The sequence below is a fragment of the Paecilomyces variotii genome (genome assembly GCF_004022145.1).
Source record: "Paecilomyces variotii strain CBS 101075 chromosome Unknown C8Q69scaffold_5, whole genome shotgun sequence".
Lineage (NCBI taxonomy): Eukaryota > Fungi > Ascomycota > Eurotiomycetes > Eurotiales > Thermoascaceae > Paecilomyces > Paecilomyces variotii.
In genome coordinates this window covers 220,916-243,406 of record NW_021167144.1, presented here as the reverse complement: position 1 = coordinate 243,406, position 22,491 = coordinate 220,916, and the positions used below count along the sequence as shown (strand labels likewise).

General features: G+C 46.3%; 12 protein-coding genes across 12 annotated transcripts; 6 read left to right on the top strand and 6 right to left on the bottom strand.

Moving 5' to 3' along the window:
- Window positions 1–24: 24 nt before the first annotated feature.
- Window positions 25–1,548, top strand: C8Q69DRAFT_254306 (Lactonase, 7-bladed beta-propeller-domain-containing protein). Its single transcript, XM_028626601.1, has 2 exons — window positions 25–648; window positions 715–1,548. Exons 1-2 carry the CDS (start codon window positions 278–280, stop codon window positions 1,517–1,519), a joined length of 1,176 nt encoding a protein of 391 aa, XP_028485074.1. The 5' UTR covers window positions 25–277; the 3' UTR covers window positions 1,520–1,548.
- Window positions 1,549–3,754: 2,206 nt separating this feature from the next.
- C8Q69DRAFT_486498 (hypothetical protein) lies at window positions 3,755–5,056 on the bottom strand (the record flags this gene model as incomplete). The annotated part of the gene is made up of 2 exons (XM_028631910.1): window positions 3,755–4,317; window positions 5,053–5,056. The coding sequence occupies 2 exons, from the start codon at window positions 5,054–5,056 to the stop codon at window positions 3,755–3,757; spliced, it is 567 nt and encodes a 188-aa protein (XP_028485073.1).
- C8Q69DRAFT_465913 (hypothetical protein) lies at window positions 4,997–5,790 on the top strand. Its single transcript, XM_028630520.1, has one exon. The coding sequence runs from the start codon at window positions 5,289–5,291 to the stop codon at window positions 5,706–5,708; it is 420 nt and encodes a 139-aa protein (XP_028485072.1). The 5' UTR covers window positions 4,997–5,288; the 3' UTR covers window positions 5,709–5,790.
- Window positions 5,791–7,736: 1,946 nt separating this feature from the next.
- Window positions 7,737–8,077, top strand: C8Q69DRAFT_382816 (hypothetical protein; the record flags this gene model as incomplete). Its single annotated transcript, XM_028627614.1, has 2 exons — window positions 7,737–7,898; window positions 7,952–8,077. Coding segments are annotated over 2 exons (288 nt in total), but the record flags the coding sequence as incomplete, so codon positions are not given.
- A 138-nt stretch (window positions 8,078–8,215) lies between these two features.
- Window positions 8,216–9,526, top strand: C8Q69DRAFT_465911 (hypothetical protein). Its single transcript, XM_028630519.1, has 3 exons — window positions 8,216–8,374; window positions 8,428–8,782; window positions 8,912–9,526. The coding sequence occupies exons 2-3, from the start codon at window positions 8,445–8,447 to the stop codon at window positions 9,267–9,269; spliced, it is 696 nt and encodes a 231-aa protein (XP_028485070.1). The 5' UTR covers window positions 8,216–8,374; window positions 8,428–8,444; the 3' UTR covers window positions 9,270–9,526.
- A 107-nt stretch (window positions 9,527–9,633) lies between these two features.
- On the top strand, window positions 9,634–10,520 carry C8Q69DRAFT_253520 (hypothetical protein). Its single transcript, XM_028626597.1, has 3 exons — window positions 9,634–9,957; window positions 10,030–10,239; window positions 10,295–10,520. Exons 2-3 carry the CDS (start codon window positions 10,069–10,071, stop codon window positions 10,499–10,501), a joined length of 378 nt encoding a protein of 125 aa, XP_028485069.1. The 5' UTR covers window positions 9,634–9,957; window positions 10,030–10,068; the 3' UTR covers window positions 10,502–10,520.
- C8Q69DRAFT_253405 (hypothetical protein) lies at window positions 10,400–11,486 on the bottom strand. The gene is made up of 3 exons (XM_028626595.1): window positions 11,372–11,486; window positions 11,252–11,318; window positions 10,400–11,204 (listed from the first exon to the last, which is right to left on the bottom strand). The coding sequence occupies exons 2-3, from the start codon at window positions 11,295–11,297 to the stop codon at window positions 10,552–10,554; spliced, it is 699 nt and encodes a 232-aa protein (XP_028485068.1). The 5' UTR covers window positions 11,298–11,318; window positions 11,372–11,486; the 3' UTR covers window positions 10,400–10,551.
- On the bottom strand, window positions 11,234–12,516 carry C8Q69DRAFT_252799 (hypothetical protein). Its single transcript, XM_028626593.1, has one exon. The coding sequence runs from the start codon at window positions 12,327–12,329 to the stop codon at window positions 11,325–11,327; it is 1,005 nt and encodes a 334-aa protein (XP_028485067.1). The 5' UTR covers window positions 12,330–12,516; the 3' UTR covers window positions 11,234–11,324.
- Window positions 12,517–13,141: 625 nt separating this feature from the next.
- On the bottom strand, window positions 13,142–14,329 carry C8Q69DRAFT_444331 (kinase-like domain-containing protein; the record flags this gene model as incomplete). Its single annotated transcript, XM_028628991.1, has 3 exons — window positions 13,142–14,028; window positions 14,220–14,290; window positions 14,322–14,329. 3 exons carry the CDS (start codon window positions 14,327–14,329, stop codon window positions 13,142–13,144), a joined length of 966 nt encoding a protein of 321 aa, XP_028485066.1.
- A 1,750-nt stretch (window positions 14,330–16,079) lies between these two features.
- Window positions 16,080–17,198, top strand: C8Q69DRAFT_253219 (hypothetical protein). The gene is made up of 3 exons (XM_028626594.1): window positions 16,080–16,234; window positions 16,306–16,760; window positions 16,808–17,198. The coding sequence occupies exons 2-3, from the start codon at window positions 16,480–16,482 to the stop codon at window positions 17,049–17,051; spliced, it is 525 nt and encodes a 174-aa protein (XP_028485065.1). The 5' UTR covers window positions 16,080–16,234; window positions 16,306–16,479; the 3' UTR covers window positions 17,052–17,198.
- A 781-nt stretch (window positions 17,199–17,979) lies between these two features.
- On the bottom strand, window positions 17,980–20,541 carry C8Q69DRAFT_486494 (hypothetical protein; the record flags this gene model as incomplete). Its single annotated transcript, XM_028631909.1, has 4 exons — window positions 17,980–18,194; window positions 18,237–18,604; window positions 18,653–18,954; window positions 20,422–20,541. 4 exons carry the CDS (start codon window positions 20,539–20,541, stop codon window positions 17,980–17,982), a joined length of 1,005 nt encoding a protein of 334 aa, XP_028485064.1.
- Window positions 20,542–20,704: 163 nt separating this feature from the next.
- Window positions 20,705–21,923, bottom strand: C8Q69DRAFT_254147 (hypothetical protein). Its single transcript, XM_028626598.1, has 4 exons — window positions 21,646–21,923; window positions 21,472–21,585; window positions 21,365–21,393; window positions 20,705–21,302 (listed from the first exon to the last, which is right to left on the bottom strand). Exons 1-4 carry the CDS (start codon window positions 21,848–21,850, stop codon window positions 20,868–20,870), a joined length of 783 nt encoding a protein of 260 aa, XP_028485063.1. The 5' UTR covers window positions 21,851–21,923; the 3' UTR covers window positions 20,705–20,867.
- Between the last annotated feature and the right edge of the window lie 568 nt (window positions 21,924–22,491).

Genomic DNA, 22,491 nt, shown 5'->3' with positions numbered 1-22,491 from the left:
TTGTTGCCCACAAGACTTGCCAAATAGACGAACAGTAAAAAAGGTGTGACCAGCGGTTTCGGAAGTCCGTCACTGTGATCCTGTAAGCTATGCAGATGAATATTTATCTCCCCTCACACACCTTTTACTCTCAATCCTGGTCATCAGCACAGACTTCCTCTACTCGTCCTATAAGATTTGCGTGCACCAAGCACATTTTATCTCCTTTTGTATCGTGTAAGACCACTATCCTGCCCAAATCGGTCAAAAAGTGTGATATTAGCCACAGAATCGGCAAATGGCTCTGCGAAGTTTGTTGATGCTCCCCCTGGCACTGTCCACTTTCTCAATGGCTGTGACGCTCTACGCAACCCACTATGACGGTAACGTCTACAAACTCTCGCTTGAGGGTGAGGGCGATGATGTTTCTCTCAAACAGATTCAAGTGTTGCAGACATGCGGTAAAGCCCCGAGTTGGCTCACGGTCGACCCCGAACGTGGACTCTTATGGTGCTCTGACGAGTCGTCGCCGGGGACTTTGACCTCATTAGAGATTGGAAATGAGGGAGCCATGAAGGAGCTGGTACGAGTTGCTGCTCCCAGCGGTGGTGTTAATAGCATCATCTATCCTGGACAGAATAACAAAAATTATTTGGCTATTGCACACTAGTACGTCGCTTTCCTCTTCCTCCTACAAAACTAGCAATGTCTTTTTGATACTAACTACATATATAGTGGGGGCACGTCAATTTCCACATGGGAGATCCCATTCGGAGACAAACAAGAAGTGAGACCCTATGAGGTGTTGAATTTTACCCTCCACAATCCTGGCGATGCCCCTCAGGACCAGTCACGTCCCCATCAAGTCCTTCTTGATCCCACGACTTCATTCCTTGTGTCACCTGATTTAGGTGCGGATTTGGTTCGTGTTTTTTTAATAGACAAGGAGACAGGCAAACTAAACGCATGTGACCCAATTGCTTACCAAGAAGGAAGCGGACCCAGATTTGGACTGTTCATACGCTCTGCAGAAACCATGCAGGAAGGAAAGACTACACTTTACATAGTGGAAGAGCTAGGCAACCGTCTGTGCTCGTTTGATGTGTCATACAGAGATGGTCTTTGCCCGACATTTAAGGAATTGAGCTGTTTTATTCCTTATCCAGGTCATAAGCTCCCCACAAACCTAGCTACCCTATCTGAAATACAGGCTGATAAGCAAAGTCTACATATTTCTGTGAGGAAGGATGGTCTATTTGACGGGAATGACTCTCTAGTGACGCTTAAGCTTGCATCAGATGGAACGATCTCTCGGGAGGGATCACTCATCTCATCAGGAGGCGTCATGCCTCGGGCGCTTGCGATTAATAAGAAAGGAGATTATATAGCAGTAGCTAATCAAGAGACGTCGAACGTCGTGATTCTAAAGAGAAATTTGAACACTGGAGAATTACTGAAGGAAGTAGCCTCTCTGCAGGTCGGACGGATGCCAGAGCCTGGTCAATGGATGGGGTTGAGCAGCATCCTGTGGCATGAGTGATGTCGCCCACAGGCACGTTGTATGTAGCTATACACTTCCCAGTACTGTTATTTTGTGATAGTTGTTTCAGCATGAAACATGAGCCATTTATTACCCCACATCCGCCGTCTTGTGTATATGCAGGCAGTATTTAATATCGTTGTTCTCGATGAAACTGAGAGACCTTTACTGGTGTCACTCCAACAGGGAACCAAGATGTGCGCCTAAATCCAATCCGTTTGTCACATCCCGACTCATCGATATAAACAAGATGGTACAAACGAAAATCGGACGGGTTATGGAGATAGTAGTCTCGCAAATCTGTATTACACCCTTGGGCAATCCGACGAGCTGCTTTTTTAAGACTATCCTACTGACATAAGTGCCCTCCCATTACTGGCGGTTGCCACTGAAGTATCGAACTCATCCCACAAGAATACCGCTATTTTATCTTAGGTCTTAGTTTGGAACTACCCGATAAAGCGAACCAGCATATCAGTGGCACATATCTATGTCTTCATAAAATCCCGCCAGCCGCTGTTATTGAAAGAATTGATTCAGAGCAAGTCCATTATGGTATACTGAATAGGATTCCACGAGTATTGGAGATTCGGCTAATATTGAGTAGACAAGGAGGACCGGCTAACCACGAAGAGAGCGGAAGCGGAAAGGTGGGATTGCTTTGATGATTATGATAGTAGTGAGTGTGAGGCACTTCGGGAAAATTATAACACCATTACCGGGAAGAATCTGGAAGACAACTGGTAAAAAAATAGCTAGTACGTTACATGAGAAGGATATGATCTTTTAGGTAAACGTTGAGTAGATTCAAATTGAGGTCGGTTCACTTGACTTTGAGAAACTCGGGCGCAAAAGCTCTATGCATTTTTATCTAGCAATGCAGTAGGAGACTGGATATGTATTGGCAAGCAGGTGTAGAGTACGTATTGCATTGATTCGGATTAGATCGAGGGATGCCCTGGCTCTTAGCTGGTTCCCAACGTTGAATCCCAAGTTCACTTTTTCGTCCCACCTTCCTGGGCAAGGGCTCGTTGAATGCTGGACGGGGATGGCAATACAATAGCCCTTGCCAAGTAAGAACCATACAGGATCAAATGACTGTAAGTAAAAGGGGATGCTTTTTAATGTACTGTAAGATCCTAGATGACAAATAGTAAGAATAAGTCGACTACTCGGAAATTCTCTACCAAGCCTCGTCAAGGCCTGTGTTGGCCGATGCCTGGAGTTCTATTCTACGGCCCTCGTGGCGTGCGGCGTTAAAATTCCTACAAGGCTTCCTCGTAGTCTAGTGCCGCGCTACTGTTTGGCGGGGCATCTCATGCTCTGCCTTCTTTAGCTTGATCAGCACCTCCCAGCTTATCTCAAATACATATTGTTGAATACGCTTCCATTTTCTTGCATCATAGCTCTTGGCGCAGCCTGTTCAGCCGCGGTAGTCAATATTGCCTGTCTTGGTAGGAATATTAATGTATGACTCTCATCCCCAGTGATCTCATGTCTACTCTGCAAACTCATAAAATGTTATCCAGACGCACTGCTAGGGATTTGATGAAGAGTCTATTCGGGGTTCCCACCTCCAGTATGCGGCTATCGTGATTTCCCTGCTGTACAAGACATAAATCCAATAATGATTTTAAATATACGGTCATCATAAGATGCTGCTCCTGCATCTAGGGTTTCTACGTGTGCGGCAGATGATTAAGATCCATAGAACAACGTCCTGCATCACTATGAAGTCATATCTTCTCTAGAGACTTCTTGGCATGCGTATATTTAGATCTACGAAGTACACGAAGAATCGATTTTCAGGTTTCAAGAATGATCCATTTGTTGCTACTGCGAGTCAAGGATGGCAATCAGTTCCAAACTATCAGGGTCGAGTACCTCAGGTACCAGAAATTATCTATCCTACAATCGCAATCTATCCAATAAAACTAGTGAGTCCATTCCCTACGTACTAGAAAAAACACACGCACTGAAACCTTGAGATGTAGATAACAGGGATTCAGTTGAAGGATGAAAGATAACGACAATCTGATTCTGTTTGGTCAAATAGCTTTTGGACTATCTTCACACCAGACCTGAGTAGTCATCAAATGGATCAATTTTGAAACCTGAACTCGTTATACCATGGTGGTGAGGAAATGGATCGTCATATTTGATACAAAGTTAATCGCATACTAAGAAGAGAAATCACCACCATTTTGTAAAGAGTTCGACGTCAACATAGCGGGTTTATCGTAATGCTTGCCTAGCTACTACACGTCGCCAGTGTGTAGCTGGATGAGGGTGCCCAAAGTTCTCATACCATGAGAATGTTTCGTCATTTGGCCATATCCGATAGTGGAATTCTTCAGCGCCGGGTACGGTTGGATGTACCATTTCAATCTGTGCGACCTTGGGCCCTAGTTTTCCTTTCAGGATTGGCTCCTCGAGGGTTTGATAGTTTGATCCGCCGTATGGATTATATTGCTCAGGAGGCGGCGGAGAGAGGACAGTGACCGGTTCCTTGTTTTGAGCAATATGATAGGCGTACATAGCAGATGCACCCTTCATATACTTACTCCACCTTTTACTTGATTTTCGGGACCATAAACAGTGTGGATCACTGTGAACCATCAATGGCCCCATGGCCGTTGTCAATGTTTGCATTCTATGCTTATCTGCCCAGGTTTGTACCAAACTGCGGGGTACACCGCTCCACATAACCTGGCGTCCATGTTTCCACCTGGCACTGTGAAACTGATTGCAAATTTGAGATGCTTCCTCAGGTGTAAGCAATTCATTGAACTTCTCAACTATCTCTGGCGAGCACATAGAAGAGGCTTATTATAGTCATGGTCATACTGACAGATATACCGGAGGTTTCAAAGCTGAAATGAAAATTCCGATAAAACTTATCATACTACATTTAAATGTGGCATTGGCAAGTCATGATGTCACTTTTACGTATGCTTATCGAACATTTTTAAAAGGGACTTCACTGCGTGAAAATTAGAGCTCTTATCGTCTCTTATGCTTCTCCAACTATAGCTAGTAATGAAAGATTGATACCAACCTATATCCTTGCGTACAGCGTAAGCGTTAGGATAGTTGTTTGGAGGAGGTATTTGGGGCAGGTGGTGGGGTGTACAACCAAGGTGCAGCCTAATACGATGCACATATCACGTTAGTTCTCACTCAAAGTATCTATCTAAGGCCAGAGGACTGATGCCGCCAAGCTAGAGATAACGATAAGTAATGCCATTTGTGTTGTTCTGCTGGAACTCCCACATAAAGACCTTTGTGAGTGGTGGAAGGACGAGAACAGGAAGGTAGTGGTGGTGGTGGTGGTGGTGGTGAGCGGTAGTAAGTAGAGGTTTGAGCAGTTTGCATGGAAGCTTTGGGATGTCCAAGGTTCCACTTGTACAGGGCGGTGTATATTATCACATATATATTGGTAAATTACACGGACCATCTTAGTCTCAGAAACTATGACAGAATATAACGATTTGCGCCAATTCTGCAACCAGCTATATAGAAGTACAACCGACCCATCTAGGCCCTTGGATAAGGTAAAGGAGTAATGTATAGACCTACTAATTTGTTATAACGTCTTTCATTTTAGTGTGTATGCTTGAAAATTATCGCATAGAGATATTAAGCCACTCCGTACTCGCCAACATTGTTTCTTTTCCTAACTCACAAGGGGATCCCATTGACGAACCTGTCTAGCTTTACATCCTGCTCATTGGAGAATTCGGGCTCTATCTCACAATGGACCTGGTTGATGTTCAGACAACCCTCCAAAGGTTTGACACGCGCCATCTGGATGCTGTCTCTGGACAGATTGGTGCTCACTCGTGGTAGCTGCCAGTCTGTATGCTCGTCCACCAAGTCTTCAAGAGCCGCAAAGAATTCAAAATGTCAACCTGCGGGACTCGCACCTCAGCATCGTTTGAAGATGATGTTAGCGGCTGAGACGGATGCGCTAGGAGGGCATGAATTCTCATGGGTTGGTCCATTGATACGGTTGTGGAGTTCAAACTGGAGGCTTTCTGTTTCCCTTTGCGGTCTCTTTCTTTCTCTGCTTATAGGGTTTCTCGGATGTTGTAAGGAACGTCGTCATGACCTTGGCAGTTGCTCTTGTATGCCTATTAAATTCTCACAAAATACGCCAAGCAATAGAATAACTAGTCGTTATTCATAATGTAATGTTTGCCAGGGTCTCATCGTATTTCTACGGAAGGAATCTAACTTGCCACGTAGCTAGGGCTTTGGAGAAGTCAAAGAACAGGCATCTCTTGCATTATATTTGCTAGCAACCGTATCCTAATCTTAAGACAGTACAAAGAGAGAAAACAATATCTCCACTGATCATGTCATAATTACATCAAGGGAGTATGATACAGTCGCTGGGCAGGTAGTTTACGGTACTTCCATTCATGCAATAGCAGTTACCGACAAATAATTCGCCGATCCTATTGTGAACTGTGGTTAGATAATTCGGATAATTCTTACTGCAAGGATGCCACTAACTTCACTGCACACGCAGATACGGATGGAGAGGATAATTCTGCTCCCAACGTAGTACTCATTGTTCCACTGTGCGACAGACAATCTGCAGACGTAGGGTGCTTGGCTGATGCCGTTACTATGGACTCCGGAGGCTGCGTGTTAGATTGGGGACCTTCACTTGAGCTATTTGGGCGTCCTTGGCGGGAGTCAGTTTCCCTTTCGATAGGTATCACTGAGTAGGTTTGGGTCGTTCGAGGTGGTTGAGTAAGTGTGGTCACAATCTGGTTGGCCGGTGAGCTAGATGTACTTCGCCCTGATTTCTCTGTGGCTGTCACAGCGTTGCTAGGTTGTGAAGATACACCTGAAATCAACAGCGAGATTTCTTCACACACGAAGCTTGAGTCTTGCTGACCTATTATAAATCAGTAGACGTGAAGAAAACCACTGAGGAAACGCACAATCACGAAAAACAGTGGCAAGCTGAACTTCACATCCTTCTCTCACCGAGATGGAACGTTCTTGCCCACCATGTACTGACCGCAAAATTACATTAGTATTAGAGAAACTTGTGAGAAAGGTGCAAGCTCCTCCAACGCCTCCCCCAGATTGCTGTTGTGCTCTTGCTGATATGGCAGCTGCAAGCGCGATAATATAGTAATAAATCATTGGGATAATAGTTTTTAGATATAGTTTTTACTGGAATAATGTGTCTCTTACCACTCTAACGTTACTTTGGTTACATACTTATACTTTCATTTCATTAGTACTTTACTAAATCATCTACAAGTTTTAGTTCATTGCCGAGTACTTAGCGAACCAAATTTTCTTCCTAGAATCCATTTCTAAAAGGCTCTTACAAGCCTGTTTAACCCCGGTAAAAAGCATTGTCAATATCTAGAGGACATTGATTATCCGGTCGAGCTGAAAGAACTGAAGCAGGGTTCTAGGTACAGTATACCTTACAATTGTTTGAGCAAAGTTTATGCAGGGTGTTTAACCTACATTAACATATGACTTATTATGTTTCTGACCACACAATGGTAATTTCTAATCACGAACAAAGCGCAACAAAAAGGTACTGCCCATGGGAAATAATTTTGGACATATCAAGAATGTATATGGATCATTTTATATTGTCTGTCGAAACCTTTTGCAGGAAGTGAACCATGAATAAAGCCTAAGGTTCTACGGGCCCATGTTATATTTGGACTCAACTAAGCAAAGCTTGAGCAATGGTTATGGCTGTGGTATATAATATCGATCAGGCAATGATGGGATCCATAGCTGTTGTAGATTGTACTGATCTTGCCACAAAGATATAAACCAGTTGGTTCCTGCTGTCCTGGGCCGTACATAGTCACTAATTAGATTTATCTAAAGCACACAGATACAATGTTCAAAAGCAGGTGCATTCTGACGTTATTCCTGTTTTTAGCGACAGTGGTTTGTTGTCAAGTCCTTCTGGTTTGTTCCTTACTGACTGCAGTAGATCTATGGTGCTGCAGCTTACCCAGGAGTCAGGAGAACTAGCACAGTATGGGCAAAATCAGGTGGAGAATTGAGTTTTGGCTTACTATCCGTGCACAGATTTTGAATTCGCCGAACTTTCCTGCTCCTGCCCTTGAGGAGAGAGGTCTACCGGGAAAGCGTGGTGTGAGCTCCTACAAGAGAACTCGTTGAAGGTACCCGATGGCTTACATCTCTTTAAAAATAGATAGGAAAACCCATCTGCGATTTCACACGCGGCCTCGCCTACATTGAGCCCACTGACGTGAATATCAACCATCTGCGAGACGCTAAAGATACTTATTGTGCTGCTGAAGCCGGCAATTGTGCCCGTGTATCTTACCTGAACAGCTCTTCGATATTCTTTTGTAACTATGTATGATAAAACGCTCTTTCTGAAGTTGAAGGTGAGTATTAATAGGCCAATAGAACACAAATCGCATATATACCAAATGTGGGAATCTCATTGAGCCTGCGCTGGCCATATATGAGGACTGCCGGCTCGCATCTCGATATACATATGGCTATCTTAGCGGTATGGTACGAAATGGAAGTGTGGACGAAGATATAGTTACAACGGAAGTTGCCTACTACTTACGGCTAGGTGCTGAGCTTCCGTAAGAGAGATACGTACTCGCCTCATAAGTCTTGACATGCGAAGCGCGGTGGGATGTTCCATGAATACAATTATCCCTTGAGTTAGACTAGATATTGTGTAGCTAGTGAGTTGTTTTACAAGATATTAAACTTATTTGCCATATCTGCATGGCCTTAAGCAAATGGTAAATTACAGTAATGGCAAGTTACGTCAACAATAACGGTCGTCAAGCTCTGCGATCTTCTTGGGCTCTCCTAATCTGACATTAGATAATGTCAAATGATACATATGAACAAGTGACACATACATAGTAATTCCAAATATATGCAGTGCTTTAAGAATTCTTACGGTGTTTCGTCACCGGAGAAAATTCACGTCGATTATCCATCGGATGAAGTGGATAGCGAGGGGGAGAGGATACCACGAGCCCCTGACAAGCAAGTCGCGTTTGAGAGAGCGTGTATTGAAGATGAGCTCACGAAGGAGAAAAGGGTAGTTCTATTGCAAGAGAACCCTAGCAGCAGAAGCCACTGTCGCTTCGGGGACTGCATACCTACCAAAATCACCGGAGAACCTAATATCAGGTCTGCATTTCGCTTCAACGTCAAGGACATTTCCGGTCGATATTATGGTGAGCTCCAGTATCTTACAGAAAGCTTACTCTGAGTCTCATGAGCCTTAGAACCGAACAAATTCTACCATGTGTCATGTATGGAGCGATTATTTCCCGATATGAGTGCCTTGATACACCGTGGGGTTTTGCGAATGGAAGGGGGTATCACCCAACTTACCCCAGCCAGCTGGCAAATATCACGCTTTCACGACGCTGTTGAAGACTGGTTCCGCTATAAAGGCCGCGCCTTTAACGTTAAGATATACGGTCGTTTCAAAAGGAAATGGGCCAAGTGGGACAGGAGGTCCAGCACGGCGGAGTTTAACCATGAGCTCCAGGCTCATGGAGGCAGCTCTCAGAATTGTGAAAAGTGTGGAGAACTACCGGATGAGCCCCGAAGAGAGGACTATTTTCCCGAAGAGCCTACCAGCTGCCTGCTAAGTGAAGTTCTTGCCTCCGTGATTGGCGTGCCAAATTTAGATGGAGTAGATGGATGTTCAAAGGCACGGGGAAGTAAGAAGATTCGCCGCATATAGAGCTCAACATTTTGTCCACGAACTGTTGTTCTGATTAGCTTCCAAGATCTTCATCTATTTGACCTCATTTGGATATATATCCGTCAGTCTATGATTTCATGCACAATCTTCCTGGTATAAATAATCCAGCATATCTTCATACCCCGTATATACCTCTAGGCCTAAGTGAGATGCGGAGCTCTCCGTCTCAAAAAGACCGCCTGGGAGAACTTGAAATCCTTGACAATTAATCCCGTACTGTGAGACCTCCCAATTTGACATTTCGCATGCTTTCCCGCGTATCGTGAGCCCTCGCTCTTTTCTAAACCATAGAAACGCCAAGACCTTCGGCGAAATATTTAAGCGCAACCCAATATCTACTGACGTGTCCTTTTCCACCACACCATCCTCACTGCTTGATTATTCCGTCTCGTTATCCGCATCAATATAATTGCACTTCCGGACCATAACACGCCCCTCTTTGGGCATCAAAACGTCCACGCTATGCCTTTTCCTGTTATGTCATCTAATATAACTAGTTAGTTACCTAACGATTACGGAGTAAGTGTCGAAATACTTGAATTGACCACGTGATATAGAATAATAGTGGGGTCTATCTTATGAGGTCCCATCTGCCCCTCAATGCATTCTTCCAAGCGACGACTGACCTTATATTATCTTACAGCGCTCCTTTACCCTCAGCACGTCGGTGAGTCACACATTTAATTTACCACTAGATGGATTGCGGGAATTTAATTTGTCGGAAAATCGGGTCAGAAAGTCCGTCTACGATCTTTCGTTTTTGCAAATTCGCTGCCCTATGTCTATCTACACTGTGAGCGAAAATGCTCGCAATGAGTTGGCTAAGGTTGTGGAATGGTTCAATACGGCTAAGGTTGAGCCTCGAACCCGCTCCTCGTCAATATGTACAGATAAAGATCGGTTTCAAATATGTGGCCCTCTGTTGAAAGAGCTGGGACTTCACGAAGAGGTACACTGATACTCTATAAGAAGTCACTTGGTCACACGGCTGAGTTTTTCAACAGGGAAACGGCTATGCACTTCTACGACTATATGGAGACGTTACAATCGAAAAGGATCCTGGTGTTGATACTCTGTTCTTCCCATTTGGGCTTGTGAAAGTCGCGGGGGAGGGGCTACAACTTGGGAACTATATGCGGTTTAAGGAAACGAAATATTTTAACGCCAGCGTGGACTGCCTCATTGTTACTGTTCCTCAGACAACATCATGAACGAGATGTGTTAAACAAAGTCCTCTTATCACCAATCTCAGCACCCTCCATCAAGGGCAAGCTTGTGGAACTTGGAACACATTAGCAAATAACAGTGTGCTGCTGTTAGCTGCATAGTTGGTGACATTTCCCTCAGCAAGGCGCATGTCCAAGCCGGCTGTTGGATCTGCGTAACTTCGCATCTCTGAATGTGGATGCGCTGCCCTTGGCGTATCCCTCGCAAATTCAGAATCGAAGGACGTCCCGAAGGTTGGTGGGTTCGTAGAGTTGTCGTTGGATTGTACTGACTGCTGGGCAGGTCGACAAAAGAAATCCACTTCCCCTGCGGGATATGCTGGACAACCCATCACGTCGGCGACACCTGCAGGATGGATAGGAGTATCTATGATGTCGACAAAATTCAGGGGGTGGATCGAAGCGTTCACCAAGTCAACGAGCTCCCCAGGATGAAGGAGCTCAGTGTTCGAAGGAGAATGAACTGGCAGCTCGGACATACTACCCGCGTTAGCACTTTGGCTCCAACAGGGATCATTAAGTCCGTAATAGTTTGTTTGCGATATCTCGGATTGGTCAACGGTACTTTGGGCGTGAAAAGATAATAATTGTGACCGGTGCTCTTGCTCGCCGGTCTGCGCCGTCATAATGCAAATACCTTGGCCATCCACCACGTTGCCACCCCCGAGCGGAGCTGGTGTAGATATACCTGCCCAATAAGTAAGGAACGCGAAATGCCGAAGCGTCTGCACTCACATCCATCCATAGGGTTCTCGATGTTCGGAAGTTGATCACTAGCCATACTTGCCTCTGTTGAGGTAGTCTACAGTCAGTGGCATCTGGCGATATGCACGTGAAGAGCAAAAGAACACATACCCGTATGCTTTAAGGAGCTCTCTGGACGTGCTGAAGCCGTCGAAACCACCATATCACTATCCGTCATGTGCTCACCAAAGGAGTCTGCTCCTATAATTGGATAGCTGACTGGTTGGATCACGTCCTTGGGTCTGCACAGTGGCAGCTTGTTGTATAAAAACGTAGCTCGTTGAGCGTAAATGTTTTGGTCGTATACATCTTGGCATTGCTCATACCATCCGGTCAAATCTTCTGCCGTAGTGCGAACCTTATCATATTCTGGCATCTGTAGCAATAGCTCCAAGAGAACTGGTAGTTCAGGATAGCTCAGTTTACTCCAGCTTGGTACTTTCCATAGTAGAGAGGATATACCACAACTCCCAGAGAGGCCCTCGAGAACGAGCATCTTCGTGCCAGATGTTATCATTCGTTCGAATGTTCGATGGTCGGCTATATGGTTCTCCTTAATGAAATCGCCGATGGTAGCTTCTTGCGTCTGGTCTGCTTTTGCTGAAAGGCGGTTGACTTGCCTAGCTACCCTGGAATAACCACGTCGGTAATATTGGAATCTTGCGAATTCCATACTAATAGATCTGATAGCCAGTGCTGTCCGGAACATCATGCTTGTCGTCTTTTTCCTCGCGCCATAGTAGATCTGTGCGTCAATAATCCTAGGATCTTCGCGCTTTTGCGGTGCTGGCGCGACTGCAGTCTCTGGGGATTTCCGAGCATAAGAGACGGTGCTGACGAGGTTTTTGTCTATTCTAGCAAGTATTTTCTCGGACAACTGCTGAGGTCGCTGCTCGACATCGGGTTCGATAGATATAGAGTCAGATGGTAACCCAGGCTCAACTCTCTGGGTGAGACCCAGGGCCTTCTCTAGCTTTTTGATGGCGTCTAGAGCCCTTTCACGATGCTGTAAAATTTCCTCTTCACTTCCCGCGTCAATGTAGTCCAACGCTAGTTGAAAACCCGACATGATGCGAATCGGAAAAGAGCATGAGGACGGATCGTTGAGTCCCAGTTGCACAGAAAATAATCACCTAAGCTGGATCAGTCTGTTGGTAGGGGGTTCACTGCTGACAAAACCCCGCTTTTGCTTCGGGCGAAGAGGCTACCAGCCTCGACTGTAAGCGTTTGCTTTTTCTCACCTTCCCCCGTTCTGTGGGTGGTGCGCTTGAACCTAAACCGAGGAGACCACTTCGAAAATGGCGCTTTGTAATCTTGGCGCGCGGTCCGTTCTTTGTCCATCTTTGTCTCTACCAATAGATAGTTGTCCTTCTCCCTTCCCGGCTTTGATTTCTTGACCATGGAGGAAAACAACTCAAAGGGGCCCGTGGGGAACGGACATGAATGCGACCAACGGAAACGCCAGGGGTTTGGTTTTCGTTTCTTTCGCATATTTTGAGCAATATCATTGGTAAGAATGCTTGTCGCAGAGGAAGGATAAAGCAGGCACATGCTGAGTAACCAGCACTGCGACATGGGAGCGCTTTGTTCCCTCCATTTCAGGGAAGACTTGATGGCAAACGGCACATCGCTCGATCAACAGTACTATCTACTATCTATCCTTGCGAAGTTGGTAGAAAGCACAGCTAACCTACCATACTGCCGACCTACGTACGACTCATGACTTTTTTGTTTCAAGGCTGCTGGTCGACAAGTAATGTAAGAGAATTTTGTATGGTTGCAAGCAACTACAGAGAAATCTTCCTGGTTTTGCTTTCATCCTATCTGCGTTTTTGACAGGCTTTATAATATATCGAAATCTTGTAAGAAAAAGAACGCCCGTCATGACTCCGCAGACAACTTTTCCAAGACTTCCCGGCCTTTCTCGTCCAAATCTGGATAATTTCGCAAATGATACAGGTCCATCCAGAACCTTTTTGCATCTTCATGTGTATCAAGTCGCTGACGTAACAACCTCCTCCATTCTGCATCTGCCTCGGTGAAACCCCAAGTTGCTGAGACATATTCATACCATATAGGATAATATGCTGCATGTTCCCAATCAAGGATGCCAACAAGCTGCCCATCTTTAACCATGATATTTCCTATGTTTAGGTCACAATGGGTGAGGACGTAAGGTGTGCATTTAGGGAGACGCTTCTTTAAGTTGTCCAACGCTTGCTGCGGGAATGATCTTTCGGGTGGATTGTGAAGGGTGAGGCTTATGGCATCCCAAAGTTCAAGGTCAGAGTGGAAAGGCCCACGAGGTTCGAAATCGAAAAAAAGCAACGCCGGAGAGCAGGCGGTCTGATCAACACTTTGTATGCTCGAGGACGTAATGGAATGTAGATGCTTGCAGATGCCAGCTACCTGGTCTGCGATAGCGACTCTCTGGTTGTGCGACAATAGAGGCCAGGCGTCCCCAAGTGTCTCACCGTCCATTCGTTTTTGTAACACGAAGTAACGGCGGTCTCGATCGACCCAGTCACGGACAAGCTCTGGTGCTGGAATATTCGTGTAAGAAGCAAGGAGCTTCAGAGTTTTCGCTTCATTCTTTGGACCATCATCAGGGCGCTCTTTGAGAATCATATCAGTGCCGAGCGACCATACGCCCCGATCATGTGCGCCGTAGATAATTTTAACGTGGCTGGAATAACAACATCGCGATTGCTTGCCACCCTGGTTTTCATACTTGAGTGACACTAGTACCCCAGCATCAGCAGAAAATTCTACGGACTTTTTAATTATTATTCGGTGGCACTAAAGCCCGAAAGAGGAATTCATGTTGTTACACAGACAATTTGGCTACTGCCTTGTCTACATGAGATAATCAATTACAGGGTGTTGATTTAGGCTTTTGTAGCCAACGAGGCCTCCACGCCGTGTTCATGACAGCTTTAGCCTTGAAAGTACAGCTTACCATGTTTGACTTTGATTGTATATAAAGCATACTGTATTGTATTCGGAAGTGTTCTTCCGCTAAACGAGTGGCTAGGGCTTCCAGTATATCTGTTCTACATACATAGTCATGAGGAGGAACAGAGGAATGAGCGAGGTGTGGATTCCCAGAGAAAGAGCAGAAATGTCAACCGGAGCACGGTAAATAAAGCCTTCTCCGCGCGGTCCAGCGTTACCAGACCAACGCAGGTTCGCAGGTGTTGTCTCCTTAACAGAAAAGGCGAAGCAGAGGCGACATATTTGCGAGCTTGTATCATTAAAATATTAGTATATCTCTTATTGTAGCGTATGGTAAGGAGTGTAACCTTATTGGCTCCCCGCAACTTCCTTCTTACAGTTCGGACACGTGAATGGATAGGGACACGAGATGCAGTTGTACCCGCAATGTGGACAGTTAATCTTGCTAATACTTGTTTGTGCAAGGAGGCAGGAGTGGATTGTGAATATACAGATTGAGGCAGGCTTGTAGATCACACAGTGACTTCGTGTCGATGGGTTACAAGTTATGATGAGTCCAGGGGGAGAGTGATGTACTTATAATCAAAGTACTGAATGTACAGAGTCTGTCGTCAGATGGATCGTAGGGTTTCTTCTTGATGGGAACGCCATCACGCCGCGTTCTACACAATATTGGTAACCCACGCAAGTCAGCAACAGGTTGATGTTTCGTACAGAAGCGTGGAAAAAAGTTTCCTGCTATAGTGACAAGACCATAGAAGTGGAGTAATCCCTGCAATCTTGCTCGTGGGCGAGCAAGATTGCAGGGATTACTCCCATGTCTGTGACAACTCCCTTCGACCTGAGCGATGATCCCTGCAATCTAGGTCACCCGCGTCCTGAGTGCCCACTCACGTAGGAACTAAAGTACGGGCTCTGTGCACTTGCATCCACCAATATTCGAGAACGAGCAATAAAGCCAGACATAACTTGTAGTTAAGAAAGTTCAGGGCTGCATCTTTTACACTGACAACTCTATAGCAGTTGTGTGGAACCAATCGCACTGAGAAAGCTGACCGTCACTTTCTCCTCCATGATTCGACCACAGCTAGCTTGGTAGCTTAAGCTAGATTTCTTCAAATTCTTGTGGGTATGATTGTCCAAAGTCCCTTGTCTTTTTCCATTCCTTGCTGTATGGAATTACTAGCAGTTCACAAGAAAAATATTATCATATCTTCCGAAGTATGGAGGTACAGCAGCGTATGTCGTCGTATTGTTACAATGTTTCCTTACGGATCTGACAGAGTTGCATTCAGCCGAAGACGAGTACCAGCTTTACGTCCCCACAACACGTCCACTCATCAAAGACTGCCTCGGAGGTCTTTGAGAGATGGCCACTCACCAGCAAGGAAATGTACCACACGCTGGTATTGTTCGACGATTCTAAGTCTGGCGCAACTCTCCAATTCCCCAGGTGTGGCGAGAGGATCTTAGCACTGGACTGGCTGCGACGCAAGAGCGGCGTATAGTCCCACACCATTCGCGGATGCTTTCCTAGTTTTTCGCTTCTCTTCCTCTTTGTGCAGGAGAAGTATGTCTCCCAGGATGGCTTCAAAATGCGTATATTATGGCAGCGATAAACAATGGGCCATACGCCCGTTTATGGCCGTGATGGAATAAACTACCGCCTTGTGGCCCGCAACTTGCTGTTCGACTCCATGTGTTGTTGCTGGAGATCTCGCTTTGACAGTTTCACTGACTGGCTTCAGAATACTCCTCGAAAGCTACTAGGCCAGAAAGCTCGCCCCTATTCCCTTGTTTTTCATTGGGGCGAGGATATCAATCTGGAATATCCATCGCCTGCGCTCGCGAACAACAGAAGCCCCAACAGAGAGGCCAGTGCGATAGTCTATCAGAGTGTAGGCTTGCGTTCGACGCCTTTCAATTCTAGGCCGACATCCAGCCTGAATATAGAGCAACCATTCTCGTTTAATCCGACACCTCTACCTGTGGAAGTTTGCTAAATAAGGCCGTATACAAGTAAGTATTAAAATCTATTCCTTGATATGTGCTCCCTGACAGCTAATTCAGCGAATCTGTTCCGAGTGTAGAATTCAGTGCATCTGTGATGTTAGACATTCTCATGTGCCTTGCGTCGCATCTATACGTTGCTGGATTTATTTTCGTCCTTGTTGCAGTGAGCTGCTACCGGTTGAGGCCGGTATACCTCACAATTTCACGGCTACTGAACAATCTTTCGAGACCGACAGTAGACAAATTTCGCTATGGATACTATGGCCAAACGCACGATCAAGGCGCAGCTAGTCCCAGCTGCTGATTGCCAAGCGCATTGGATCATTACCTTCAGCGAGTTGAGCGAATGTATCAATGCAAATCTTACAGGAAATACGCTCCATTATACACGGCATCACGTTTCAGGAGTCTTGGACACCATCGAGTTTCACATCAGATACGGTTGCCCACCAATTGATCAACTGAAAGGAGATATGTGGCTTCCGGGTCGTATTATGCAGCGACAGGAATTCTGCCGCTGCACGGAGTGGGTGTAAGTGATGATCTCACAATCATTGTTCCTGTACTGATCACCGACAGATGGGGGGTAATCTGGAGGTATACTGAGCTTGGCTGTATCGAGAAGCTCTCTACGGATGGAGTTCCACTTGACGAATTATGGGATAAGCTGCTCCAGAGACAGACCGACGCTCTGACCACTTCTGGCTGCTTAGAGGTCGAAGCTGATACCGCGCAGGAGGGTTCGCGTAATGAGGAAGATAATGGCCAGGAGGTCAGGTCCGTCAAGGTTATGCATCGTCAACATCAGGAAGCTGAGGAGTAGGAAAACAGCATTGGTGCTGGAAATGATGTATCTAGATATTTGATTAATCAATTTGTATGCTCTCTCCGCACGACTAGCGTCTGGTTGCCTATTGGACATTACCACTCGAGTGATGCAAACTGAAGATCAGAGAATCATATGAACGATATTTCCCGGGTAGTCCCTGCAGCTATGTTTTTCATGTCCACATTTTGTATCGTGGTTTGCACCTGAGGCTAATGTATCAGCCGCTACAGAGAGGTTGTAGGATCAATTTCAAGGATTGGCAAAACATTAACCGCAAAGGGTAATTGTTCAAAACAACACGAGCGACGTTGACGCACTGGTCATGGGAGCAAGAGAACACTGCGACATTCGATAATAACCTCGCATCAGCGAATGATCGTGCCCGTAGCGTGTCTCTTTCCATAACCATGTTTCATGGGGGCGCAGCGGATCGGAAAGTCGAGAAAAGAGCTCCAATCGGTTGTTAGTCGGGCGTGGTTTCGGTTCTAAACCTCGGAACCGCATTCCGCGGGGCTGTGGTCGGTGACGGTGGTGAAAGTCACACCTGGGATCACTTCTGGAGGCATTCATGCCATTGAGTATGTATATTCCTTACATTAATATCAACGTGAGATTTAATGAACCCAGGAGACCCCACTCTGGAATAAGACAGATCCTGGGCTTTGCAATCTGGTGAACTTCTCTATCTCTATCCTGGGTACGTGCCTGTCCCAGGTCAAGTATTCATAAGAGTCTAAAATCCTATGGATGGGATCGATCCTAGGACCATTGTTCCTACTACAGGATTAATCCTGGGATTACAGTCTTAGTTGATTCGATTCAATTGGATCGTAGCCTCTTTCCTGACCCTCCTCCGTGTACCCATAACTACTCGTCGTCCTAAGTATTTGTTTAGGGTGCGCGGATTTTCCTAAACTTGGCCCTAAAGCGCAGTCTTGAGATGCCATTTCTTTCTAAGCGCCGTGCTCCAGTATACTTGAATCGCGCCTGGACTTCTCCCCGGATATTCCTCCGGAAATAGCCTCGTGACCTCTGCCCAAGGCCGCTCCTCGTCTCTTCTCAGCTTCAGCAGAAGATCCGACTCTTCCACAGACCATTTCATGCCCTTTCTTGAGCTTCCGTGGACATCCATACCACCTCACCGTCCTTGTTCAACCACATCAGAGACAGTCGAGCGACTGGCCCCCGGCGCTTCTCCCTGTTTAGATGCCGTGGGTGGATATTCTGATATGCAACGTTGTAGGGCACCTTCGAACAGCCAAGAGAGAAATTGCAGACGTTCATCGATTGATAGGAACAGAAACTGAGTACAAAATGCTGGAAACGACGTATATTCCTGGCCGGACATGGGACCTCGAACTCGCTTAGACGGCTGTTCGTCCAATTTTTGCAGCTTTCGCTTGCGCGGTTTCGACTGTTGACCGCAGATGGAGGTACCCAGAGGGGTATCACACGAAGGGTAGTCGGCTTCGGTGTTGTCATAGGAGGCGGAATTTTGCGTATGGTCCTGGCCGTGTGGACTAACCGGCTGAGGACTGCTCTCCTGCCTTTGAGGCTGTGCGTTGGAGTCTGGGTTATAAACAGATGTGTCACACAGAACGGAGGGGGGATCAGGATACGGACAACTTGTCTCCGAAGTAACGAAACTATCGTCTGGGTGCATCTGCAATTCTTTAATCATCCAAGGTCCGTCGTCGGTGAGGATCACCGGATCGACTGGAATGTCATTGTGTACATCAGACAACCCCGCGCTCTGCTCCGAACTGGTTGTGCTGGGGGATGAGGCGGCCACTTGAAGGGCGGGCGCGTCACTTGGACTATTGCTGGCATCTTGACCATCCCGCAATGTGGCTGGATCTGGCACGTGACCTGTGTGGTCTCCCAGAGATTGCTCGGCCTTCTCCGGGGATCGTACATTGGGTGGCGTGTGGGGTGACGACATAGATGACTGCGGCGGTTGAATTTGGGGGGCCCGAGGATATGTATGAGGGGATTTTTGCACTCATTTACGCAAGCATCGACTGGCGGCCGCGCCGGGAGCTGATGTTTGGGCATTGGCAAAGTTCGGGGTCGGGGTTCATCACAAAGCTTAAGGGCAGAAGACTTATTGCGTGAGCAGTGTGTACGGTGGGATTTGGGGGCTGGATATGCTTTGGGAAGAGAGGACACCAATGGCTTGAAGTTATCAATGTGAAATGCAGGCAACATATTCCAGGAAATGGGAGGTTCAGGATCTTTTGGCAGGGTTGACTCTGTGAGTATTCGGAACTGGGAGTGAAGAGGGGGTAGTGGGACCAGGGTGAAAGAGGGATGTGCAGGCAGGGATTGGGACACAGGATGTGGTGTGGGAAGAAGGTCAAGTGATAGGGGAGTTGTGCAGCTGATGAGAAAATCGAATGGTAACACTGCGACCTTCGCGGACCCTTATATGTATGTCATCTCAATGAGACGGCCTTGCGCGCTGGAAGGAACGCCGAGCTGAAACTCTCTCATCCTAAAAACCCGTCCTCTGCAACTGACGTATCCACACTCGGTCAGGATTTTCGACCGAGCGCTGGAATTGAGCGCTCCCAGCCAATCGCGACTAGCATGTTGCCTCCAAGACTCGCATGTCAAGCCTCTCAGCTCTACACACAGAATACGGATGAGGTGCGGCAATTTTGCCATTGGCAGATGGTGAAGGCCAGACCGCACGTTAGAATGGGCATTGATTCCGGTGGGTCGAAGGCATACGTTGATGGGATGACGTGCAACCCAGGCCAGGTGAAGTAGCAGGCCTCCTGTCTTGTAGGCTTGACGGGAGGGAGCTATTCTGGCAGACTACAGGACATTTCCCCTACCTGGAGACTCGAACCTTCGTAGATGAAGAAGCCACGAGAACAATACTAAACTCAAGATTCAGCAAGAGATCGGACAAGACATGACGTCCAGACTTGCCAGTCAACTCATGCATGACTGCGCCGCAAACGGCCGCGAATTCACGAACTCAGGATGCGACAGACAGCCACAAACAAGAGGATGCCCGAATGAGCGAACGAAAATAGCTAGAAACTAACGAAATGACCGCTGGCCAACAACCCTCGAGAATCCCTGGGCGACTCGGAGTCGCCGAAGAAGTGGGGGAAAGAGGGGAAACGCACGGCGCCATACCATAAGAGAGAAATGCTCGGGTAGCACAGCTTCTTTGAGAAGGGGGCAGTGCTCCGGCTGAGGCAGACAGCCAGGGGGAAAATGGAAAGAGAAAGTGCGTGGTGGTTCGAGGGAGAGGTGCCGGGCTTATATAGATGGCGTGGGAGGCATGAGGCGGCAGGCGAAGGGCGCAAAAGCGGCGAGAAGCGGGCACGACGCCCGAAACAGACAGCACTAGACCGTAACGGGCAGTAACATTGCCGCATGTGACAGGCGGTGGTGGCTGGCAGAACGGCGGTTCAATGGGAGCCGTTCTCGGCGCCCCGTTAACCGTCACAACTATTATCTTGCCCATCTTTATAACTCACTATTGTCGCCACCCACTCACTCTGTTGCCAATTTCTGAACTCTCTGTATTAAATCTTGATTGCTTAATCACACTCATCCTTGTTTGTAATATTCAGTTATATTTGGTGGATCAGGTAGATCCAATAGATTGTGAGGCGGGCTTTCTTGGCATTGTAAGCTCGAGAAAATATAGAGTAGGTAGTCCGGTTTTCTGAACACTCTGTACGTGTGTTGTATACATTCTTAGAAATGCTCTAGATGTATTGCAAGGCTTGAATTAAAGCTGCTTAGTTTGGCATTAAATGATTTGCATTAATCGTCAACCTCAATATTCTAATGCTTTTGCTTATGTGGAGCACTAGGAGTGGCCGTGTGATAGGGGAACCCCTCAATTCGAATTTCCGCACCCTTCAGCCATAGCCAGTGGCATTTTCCGCCCAAATCAGGGAAAAGATTTCCAGATGTCTGTGAAATGGATGTTTTGACGACTCCGACCCTTCCCGTAACACTCAAAAAAACTTGCTTCCATTCTGTTGTTCCCACCCGCTTGTCTTCTTGCTTATCTCTGCTTTCCGGAAGCGGGGGGAATACAAATCTTAGGTTAAATGGGAAAAATTTGGAGTTAATAGGAAGTATTGTTCGCGAGTTGAAAAATACTGGTATCAATTTTAGTTCCAGAAAAAGCTCGCCTTCTTTGTGGGTTGATATTTTTATCTTGCTGTAAGGAAGATGATTGCTTTCGGATTCGGTAAATTCGAACCTCGCGAGCTGTCCAACGAGCATGTCAATTAAGATAGAGCTCACTTGAAGAAATCATTTACTAAACTTACCGTTTTGGGTACATTCCAGTTGCTACGGCCTGATGAAGGGTATATTAGCTTGCTTGTTGTTTTCTTTCTCATAGGCCACTGCGATCGGAATTTGCTTTGCCACAAACCTTGATACACAGCGTTCTCATCCGAAACATAGATTCGTGTAGCTCGGTATGCCGTTTTCCCAGTTTCTGGAAGTCTAAAAGCCCCAGGTATCCATAGAAGCTCGTCGTATGGGCCTAGAAGGATGCTGCCGTTAGCCGATGGTCAAGATTTACTGAATACATCAAGTTGCTTACCGACAGGGCTTTTCTGATAGCGGACAATGACACAAGCTTGTAACCCCCCAGCATATATATGTTTGGAAAACGAGTGATCTTTTTCTAGATCATGATAGGATGCTGCAGCCGGCTCCGCTGTTTTCGAGGACCTAGCAATACACATAAAGATATCACCTTTGACTTTGTCCCATTTTGCACAACCAGCAGCAGTTGGCGATTCCATTATCAGGTGACTGTCGATAGACACTTTCAATACTGTAAATGCCAGAGAATATGGTGTGGTCTGTCGTATTGCACCCATTAAGAAGCAATTTATTTAGATTCCAGAGTTTACTTTGGACCGTTCACTGTTTCAGGGATGACTAGAGTTTCACGGGCTATTTTGACGTATCCACATAAGCACTGCCAAAACCATCTGAGGCGAGTATGAGTCTTAGAGTTGAATATTGTTATCAGGTATAATTAGATGGACACGTTCATCAAACATATGCTAGCAATACCTCTGCCTATACTAGTCGGTCTCAATTTATCGTTACAATCTGCCATGATCTGAATTTCAGTTTCGTGATTTGTTAAGGGGTTGTTTAGAGTATCATATTGTAAATTGGTTTACTCCTAGGTTGAGTAACTGTTCAGCAGCTAAGCAAAATGCGACGCAATCGTTGGTTGAACAGTTGCTGGCTCTTTACGAATGACTAACAACCGTTCCGCATGGGCGGTTAGATGAACACGACAAGCTAATTAATAAGTGACATGCTTCTACTAGGACCAGAGCACATCTTTATTAACATATCTGAACACGAATGCGAGACTTCCTCTCTACAGTCTCATGTCCTTTCTTTCATTGATTGTAAATATAAGATT

Excerpts from the sequence above, each read along its gene's own strand:
- C8Q69DRAFT_253520 (XM_028626597.1), top strand. The coding sequence starts at position 10,069 with ATGTCTATCTACACTGTGAGCGAAAATGCTCGCAATGAGTTGGCTAAG. Across the intron at positions 10,240-10,294 it reads AGCTGGGACTTCACGAAGAG|GGAAACGGCTATGCACTTCT; the intron begins GTACACTGATAC and ends GTTTTTCAACAG.
- C8Q69DRAFT_253405 (XM_028626595.1), bottom strand. The coding sequence starts at position 11,297 with ATGGCTAGTGATCAACTTCCGAACATCGAGAACCCTATGGATGGAT. Across the intron at positions 11,205-11,251 it reads CGAGAACCCTATGGATGGAT|GTATATCTACACCAGCTCCG; the intron begins GTGAGTGCAGAC and ends CTTATTGGGCAG.
- C8Q69DRAFT_465913 (XM_028630520.1), top strand. The coding sequence starts at position 5,289 with ATGTTCAGACAACCCTCCAAAGGTTTGACACGCGCCATCTGGATGCTG.
- C8Q69DRAFT_253219 (XM_028626594.1), top strand. The coding sequence starts at position 16,480 with ATGGATACTATGGCCAAACGCACGATCAAGGCGCAGCTAGTCCCAGCT. Across the intron at positions 16,761-16,807 it reads TGCCGCTGCACGGAGTGGGT|ATGGGGGGTAATCTGGAGGT; the intron begins GTAAGTGATGAT and ends GATCACCGACAG.
- C8Q69DRAFT_254306 (XM_028626601.1), top strand. The coding sequence starts at position 278 with ATGGCTCTGCGAAGTTTGTTGATGCTCCCCCTGGCACTGTCCACTTTC. Across the intron at positions 649-714 it reads TATTTGGCTATTGCACACTA|TGGGGGCACGTCAATTTCCA; the intron begins GTACGTCGCTTT and ends CTACATATATAG.
- C8Q69DRAFT_252799 (XM_028626593.1), bottom strand. The coding sequence starts at position 12,329 with ATGTCGGGTTTTCAACTAGCGTTGGACTACATTGACGCGGGAAGTGAA.
- C8Q69DRAFT_254147 (XM_028626598.1), bottom strand. The coding sequence starts at position 21,850 with ATGGAATCGCCAACTGCTGCTGGTTGTGCAAAATGGGACAAAGTCAAA. Across the intron at positions 21,586-21,645 it reads CTATCAGAAAAGCCCTGTCG|GCCCATACGACGAGCTTCTA; the intron begins GTAAGCAACTTG and ends GCATCCTTCTAG. Across the intron at positions 21,303-21,364 it reads ACTGGAATGTACCCAAAACG|CTCGCGAGGTTCGAATTTAC; the intron begins GTAAGTTTAGTA and ends CTCGTTGGACAG.
- C8Q69DRAFT_465911 (XM_028630519.1), top strand. The coding sequence starts at position 8,445 with ATGCAGTGCTTTAAGAATTCTTACGGTGTTTCGTCACCGGAGAAAATT. Across the intron at positions 8,783-8,911 it reads TATCTTACAGAAAGCTTACT|CCCAGCCAGCTGGCAAATAT; the intron begins CTGAGTCTCATG and ends CACCCAACTTAC.